This window comes from Curcuma longa, chromosome 14 (assembly GCF_044706935.1).
Source record: "Curcuma longa cultivar G26 ecotype Majalengka, Jawa Barat chromosome 14, ITB_CL_G26_1.1, whole genome shotgun sequence".
NCBI classification, from domain to species: domain Eukaryota; kingdom Viridiplantae; phylum Streptophyta; class Magnoliopsida; order Zingiberales; family Zingiberaceae; genus Curcuma; species Curcuma longa.
The window spans coordinates 7,921,095-7,928,511 of record NC_133874.1 but is presented as its reverse complement, the minus strand read 5'-3'; the positions used below and the strand labels follow the sequence as shown (position 1 = coordinate 7,928,511).

The following is a 7,417-nucleotide window of genomic DNA, read 5'->3' as shown; positions in this document are numbered from 1 at the left end:
TTTTGGAAATATCTTTAAGATAAATTAATGGCTTATTGGCAATGATACAATAGGAGATGATGATACTATCCACGACAATATGATCTACCATCTTGATAGAGTCCGAGGATATGGTCTCCGATCGTGATTTGGTCGGAAACAGTGCGGTTATTATCCATCCTATTTCTGATCGAATTCCGTCGGATTCTATCCATTATTCGATCGAAATCCGACGTCGGACGGAGCGCCGACGAGCGATGCGTCGATCGTGCTAGAGGCGGCGATCGACAGTGGCCGGATGACACGGTGAGGGCGGTGACAACAGCGGTGGATCACGGGTGTCACACACGGATCGCGGATTCCTCATCGCGCAGCGTAGTATTTCTCTATATATATATATATATATATATATATATATAAAATATATAATTTGGTCATGCTAGACCGGTAGGGAGATTATGCCGGTTTACCTTTCCGTTATCTTTCCACGCTACCTACTCCGCTGCTTTTCGAAAGTTCAAATTCCATTACGGACGATTAAAATATCTCTATCAGAGGCACAGCCCAACGGCTATATTTGTGTATATATCGGTCGCTTGCTACGTGTCGTTCTCTGATTCGTTCATTCCAATCTCGTCCATACTCCGGCGGATCACCAGATCCTCCCACCGTCGCATTTTTGAATCGAGTCGAGAGACGACGCTCCTCCCAAATCATTCCCAAACCTAATCCCCGTTCTTCCCCGCGATCGCGATTTCTCGAGAGAGAGAGAGAGAGTGCAGCAGCAGATCGATCGAGATCGAGATCGAGCAATGGAGGCCTTGCGAGTTCAATCCCCCAAGGCTTCGGTTCGATCCATCCTCTCCCCCCTCCGTGCCCGATCTCCCGCCGGTGCCGGCCGCAAGAGGGCGTCTCCTTTGGCTTCGAGATCCGGCAGCGAGAACGAGAACCCCAACGCGCAGATCGAGACTCCAAACTCCCCTTCCAATTTCACTCGCAAGGCGCTGCCTCACCCGACCGATGGTCTTCCGCTGAAAAAGCAGTCTGGAGTGGTCGACGAATTGCGTGGAAGCGATGGATCCCTGGATCCCTCTGGATCTTCCGTCAAGGTTCAGTGTGCATCGAATCGTGTCCCTTTTTCTTTGTAACTGAACAATGAATGTTATTTTCCTTGTGGATTTCCAGCTATCCTTGTTGTTTAGTTTTTCAAGCTGAAAGAATTGAGCGAGCTAAGCTAGAATTATAGTTAGTATTATTAAATTCCATTTTCGTGTTGTAAAGGTGGCGATCAGAGTGAGACCGGGGAGTGGCCAGAAGACAGAGGGAGTTGTTCGCAGGATCTCTTCTAATTCTTTGTCGCTTGGAGACCGTACTTTCAATTTCCATTCCGTTCTTGGTCCTGAGTCAACCCAGGTAATGCAGATACCTTCTTGTGCAACTTGTTTTACTGCCTTTCGAAGCTGAATTAGGAGCCCATTTCTGGGACTCGCCAATTGTCTTTTTTATCATTACTCGTCTTCTCCTCAGGAAGACGTCTTCAAGATGGTTGGCATTCCCTTGGTGAATTATTCGTTAGCAGGCTTCAACACTTCAATAGTCTCCTATGGACAGGTACTTGTTGCTGTATGAAGTTTCTTCAATGCTGTTCTATACGATTAAATGATCTGCCTGATGTGACAAACCTATATAATTGGCAGACTGGTAGTGGAAAAACCTACACGATGTGGGGTCCTGCAGGAGCCATCGTTGATGATGGTTCAATTAACAGTGAACAGGGGATTGCACCACGACTCTTCAAGATGCTCTTCTCTGAGATACATAAGGTAGGTTCTATTAATTTATGCTTTCTTCAGCTCCTAGCATGCTTTTTATATACATTTTTTTAAATGTTAAATATTTGATTAGGAGGAGCTAGAGTCCTACTAAAAAACAATGATGCAATGTCTCTTCAATTGGTATTATTTCTTCCATATATAATGTATATTTTTTCCATCAGAAGCAAGGCAGTTCAGAAGCAAAACAACTGAGTTACCAATGTCGGTGTTCTTTTCTTGAGGTAAGCGTTAATTAAGCAAGCAGGTTTAGCATATTCATTTGCTAAGTACAATTTGGTTGTATTTCTCTCTACAGATACATAATGATCAGATTAATGACCTTCTAGATCCAACTCAAAGGAACCTTCAGGTAATCCAACGTCACATATTTGCATTTTCTCTTCAGCGCCCTTTATTTTGCATGGTATTGTCAAATATGATTCAGTTATTTTTACATGTCAGATAAGAGACGATCCTAAGAATGGTTCTCATGTGGAAAACTTAACTGACGAGTATGTCACAACGATAGACGATGTTACCCAACTACTTGTAAAGGTAATGATCGTTTGTTTGGGTTGCTTTGAAACTTTCAAAAGTATGCTTATGGGTTGCAATTTTAGTGTTTGCATAGGTGCTAACATAAGTTAGTAAAGTAAGCTATAAGATGATTTTTTTTCCCTTTTTTTTTGGAGTTTTTGCTGTCTCATTCTTGATCCTAGAGTTTAATGGTGCAAAGGTTTGCTCTTCAGAAAGATGATACCTTCATGTGTTTGTCTGTATTTCTGCAATCCTATGACCTTAAAAGTGTAGTCCTTCACTCCTTCTCATCTGGAAGCTTATAATTGCATGGTCTTATCTCTATCGACATTTACATACAACAATTCTTCTTTATTTTTATGTGTCAACATGTGTAGAAATGTGATGTTTGGCTATCACACATAAAATCAGCTAGTCCATTACTTCTGATGTTGTTCTAGACATATTTTTTGGTAAATCCATGATCATATCTTCATTATCCTGACAATGCACAATGACTAAAATTACTTCTATATTGTTTTGTTTCTCTAGTTTAATTGTTGCATCAAATTCATGTTGTAGGGGTTGACCAACAGAAAAGTAGGCACTACAAGTATGAATTCCAAGAGTTCACGTTCTCATATAATATTCACATGCATAGTTGAATCCTGGTGCAAGGTATACACATGGGCTCTTTGATTCCTCCTCTCTAGGCTTTCTATTTCTTAAAATGGAATTATTAGTACTCGATTTTCCTGTCCTTGAAAGAGCAAGGATATGTCTCTGCTTCGCTTAGTGCAGTTCTTAGTGTTATCTTTTTTTTTTCTTGGGCTATGCACTTGCTTGCAGCTCTCAGCAACAAAATGTTTTAGCAATTCAAAGACTAGTAGAATTGTCCTTGCTGATCTTGCTGGATCCGATGATGGCATATTTGAAGCTGCTGGAAGTCAATGTCTCAAGGAACGGAAGCATATTAAGAAGTCGCTTGCAAAACTTGGGTGAGATATTAAATTTGACAAATATTATGTCTAAACAATTCTCTTTGTAAAGAAAAATTGCTTCACTTATATTGAACCATCTGAGAAATGTGCATGTGCTATATAGCACATTGTACTATCTTTATACTGATTCCCTTACTTCCGGACATGATAGATAGCCACATATAGATAATATCTTAAATTTGGACACTATCGTGATAGAATAGTTGCTCAAGTTCTCTCACTAAGACACTTACAAGATTGTTCTACGCTTCTGAATATAGAGTCAGAGCGTGCTCCTCATGGAATCAAAAGGGTGGTCGATGAAGGGGTGTGTTGAAAAATAGAACAATCTCTAGTTAGTTTCACCTCACCTCATTTAGGGTAGTCCTGGGCACAAGTGTGTCTATCAGCTAAGTGGTTAATCATTATAAATTAGGATGGAGCTTCACAAGTCTTAATTAGTTATCTAGCTTCCCAAACTGGGTTGGTTATGTTTGCACACAAAGTTTTGGTAGTAATTCGTAAGCTTCTTTTGGGTTTATGTTTACAATCTCTTTTATTTGCAAGCCAGTTTTGGGTTTATGTTTGTTTTTTTAATTAACGGCTGTAATGTTGATCTATGTAACAAAATTGACGTCATTTTAGCTAATGGGAATATGGCAATGCTTGAAACATACCTTTAAATACAGAATTCCTGGATGCTCACATGATTGCAGTGTCCCTGGTCCTAGCCATTTAAAAAGAATTTTGAGATTGTTTTCTTAAATTTTTTGGATTATTTTTCTAACTTAAAAGAACTTGACCCCTTTGGATCATACGGATATCATAGACATTTTTTTACTTTTGATTATGTAATGCTGCAACAATTTAATCTGCTTATTGACAAACATTTTGAATTAACTGCTGTTGTCACTTTGGTCTGAAAAAAATGCAGAAAGCTAGTGAACATTCTCGGGGAACCTGAGAATTCTCCAGGGAACAAGAACATCGCCTACACAGATTCGTGTCTGACTCATCTACTGAAGGATACTCTCGGTGGCAACGCAAAAGTAGTAGTTATTTGTGCAATTTGTCCAGATGGGAGGTGATTATCAATCTAAATTGCTGGCAATACCAATTGCCATATCATACTCCAGATGATCTTATTCTATGTTTACTACAGTTCTCGAAGTGGCACGTTGAGTACACTTAGATTTGGAGAACGAGCAAAGCATGTGCAAAACAAGCCTGTGATAAATGAAATAACTGAAGATTACGTTAATGATTTAAGCGATCAGATTCGGCAGTTGAAGGTGGAGAACACTAGCAGCAATATTTTTGAGCTTTTTATTGGCTATGTCAAAACACATCTTCTTTGTTTTCTGCACAGGAGGAGCTCATGAACACTAAGTTGGATGAAGGCAAATCTACAGTTTCAAAAGACTGGCAATTCAAAGGATGGAAGGGCCGTCAGAGCTTGAATCTCTTAAGAGCAAGCCTCAATCGATCTTTGAGTTTACCACATGTTGATCAGGAGTCTGATGAAGAAATGGAGGTCGATGAGGAAGATGTCAGTCAACTTTGTGTTCAACTGGGAAACCTGAATTCATCTGTCGAAGACAAGTCAAACAATGTTGACCACGGCAGTGACCATCAAGTTTCTTGGGAAGAAGTGCATTCTGAGGTATCTGAAAGAGAGAACAATAAAAATGCTAAATCAGTGGATGCCTGTCAAGAAGAACAACTGATGCTTGGTGATCCTGTTTTATGTTCATCTCCTAAAGTTGGCAATACGTTGAAGAAAAGTGTAGTTGCACCTGAAGGTCTACAATCAATTAGAAAGTCACCTGATCTCATCCGTACTTCCTTGCGGTCAAGCAAGGCGAACCCAACTGATTCCCTGGCCGCCAGCCTTCAAAGAGGTTTGCAGTTGATCGACTATCACGAGAGCAGTTCATGCCCAAGAAGCTCTTTTGTAGGCCTTTCCTTCGAGCACTTGGCTTCCATTTCAGTCCAAAAAGAGAATGTCGATGCTTCTCCTTCGCTTTGTTCAGCTTGCAAGAATGCTATACTTGATAATGGATGCGAGGATAAACAGATTGTGCCTGTCAATGAGGCAAGCATTAGTATTTATTGCAGAATATCATTTCTATTTTTGCTTTAAATTTTTGCATCTTTTGTCCAGGATATAAATGGGCCTTCAGCAACTGCCACCGAGAGAGAGAAGGAACTTGAAGTTCTATGTGCGAACCAGGCAACGACGATCAAGCATCTTAATTCCTTAGTACGTCGTGTTCACAATTCTCACATAGTTTATGATCATTTAGTTGGTTTTTACTTGAGTATTTGGCAACCTTATTGATCTTGCAGCAGCTATCCAAGAACAACCCACTGCAGCCCGACGAGAGGGCAGCACTACTTCTGGAAATCGAAACTTTGAAGAATCAGTCGAAGACAATTAAGGATGTTTCAGACAATGACTCTCTTCTCGAGCAGATACGAAACGGCTCCACTTCATCTTCGGCCATGGGGGAGGACTACGAGAAGGAAAAACAGAAGTGGACGGAGTCCGAGAGCAGATGGATCTGTCTCACTGAGGAGCTGCGAGTCGATCTCGAACAAAACCGCAGACTTGCAGAGAAGAAAGAGATGGAGCTCAACATGGAAAAGGACTGCACCGCCGAGCTGAACGACGCGTTGCAGCGCTCAATCCTCGGGCATTCTAAAATCGTGGAACACTACGCGGAGCTGCAGGAGACGTACGACGAACTGCTGCAGAAGCATCGGAAAATCATGGAAGGCATCGCGGAAGTGAAGAAGGCGGCCCAGAAAGCAGGAAGGAAAGGCTGCGGCTCTCCTTTCGCCGCAGCTCTCTCTGCGGAGCTATCGACCCTCAGGATCGACAGGGAGAAGGAACGGACTTACCTCAAGGAGCAGAACAGGAAGCTAAGAATTCAGCTTCGCGACACGGCGGAAGCAGTCCACGCTGCCGGAGAGCTCCTCGTGCGGCTGCGAGAGGCAGAGGCAGCGGCCTACGAAGCTGAGGTTGGTTTTCAACGAACAACCTTGTTCCTGTGGATTTTTACAGTCCTTCAAAGCAAAACACAAACATCATTTTACAGGAAAAGTATGGGAATGCGCAACAAGAGGTGGAGAGGATGAGGAAGCAGATGGAGAAGCTGAAGAGAAAGCACCAGATGGAGCTGCTCACGATGAAGCATTTCCTGGCAGAAAGCCGGCTCCCTGAATCAGCTCTGGAGCCCATGTACCACCATGAGTCGGAGATCACAGAAGAGGGAGGAGGAGCACCGCCCTCGGCTGCACCTTACGACGATCAGTCATGGAGGTCGGCATTCGGGCCTTCCTACCAGTAGCAGCAGCAGCATGTTTGATCGTCGTGTTCAATTCTCCTCCAAGATGTCTTGGAGTTGGAGCGCGCTGTAAGTGTTTGTTTGTTTGTCTCTGCCTGCCTGTCTGTGTTTGAAGCCCTCATTATTTGCCTGTTTGTGTTGGAATCCTATTTTAAACATCCTCAATCTTTCAGTAATTTTAGATTTTGATTTGAAAATTATTTCATTGAGCACATAAGACAGCCAGTTCGAGTTGGAATGTGATTACTGCCTGCAAAATCTAGAACACTCAATGCAGGTCCTCATGTCAGCAGAGCAGACAGACACTCACCAACACTCTCATTAATCCAAAGCATCGAAGAACAGAAGCTGAGGTAAGTGTTATTATTGTTATTCGTCCGATTAATTCTTCTTCCCGATTTATTAAATTATAATTTACGGCCATTTAAAAAATTAGAATCTTGATTTTTTTTTAATTATTCTTCTGATGTTTTATAATTTGTATACTTCATGGCAGAAGCTCTTATGCCACGTGGATTAATGAACGTACCCGAAATTCCACCCTTTCTAGAGAATTTAAAAGTTAGGTGGGCCCTATTGTTGCTGTCCTAGTTTTTGGTTTTCGTGCCCCGTGTACATTGTGGGCCTCCGTTTCCAGAGTCGACCCGTGAATGAGGCCATAGAAGGGAGGCGAGTGAAAGGTAGAGTTAGTCCATTTGGATCGGATTTAATCTGAGTCAATTGGGTCAATCCAAACTCACTCAAATTTAATCCAGTTTAAAATCTTCAATTTTAATTT

General features: G+C 41.8%; 1 protein-coding gene across 1 annotated transcript; it reads left to right on the top strand.

Annotated features, from left to right (window-relative positions):
- The first annotated feature begins 791 nt into the window (after positions 1-791).
- Positions 792-6,766, top strand: LOC141845490 (kinesin-like protein KIN-12C). Its single transcript, XM_074733546.1, has 15 exons — positions 792-1,088; positions 1,261-1,392; positions 1,507-1,590; positions 1,677-1,802; positions 1,976-2,035; positions 2,110-2,163; positions 2,256-2,348; positions 2,892-2,987; positions 3,159-3,307; positions 4,224-4,373; positions 4,452-4,581; positions 4,659-5,384; positions 5,454-5,594; positions 5,642-6,313; positions 6,391-6,766. Exons 1-15 carry the CDS (start codon positions 792-794, stop codon positions 6,640-6,642), a joined length of 3,162 nt encoding a protein of 1,053 aa, XP_074589647.1. The 3' UTR covers positions 6,643-6,766.
- Positions 6,767-7,417: the final 651 nt, after the last annotated feature.

Excerpts from the sequence above, each read along its gene's own strand:
- LOC141845490 (XM_074733546.1), top strand. The coding sequence starts at position 792 with ATGGAGGCCTTGCGAGTTCAATCCCCCAAGGCTTCGGTTCGATCCATC. Across the intron at positions 4,374-4,451 it reads GCAATTTGTCCAGATGGGAG|TTCTCGAAGTGGCACGTTGA; the intron begins GTGATTATCAAT and ends TGTTTACTACAG. Across the intron at positions 5,385-5,453 it reads AGATTGTGCCTGTCAATGAG|GATATAAATGGGCCTTCAGC; the intron begins GCAAGCATTAGT and ends TCTTTTGTCCAG.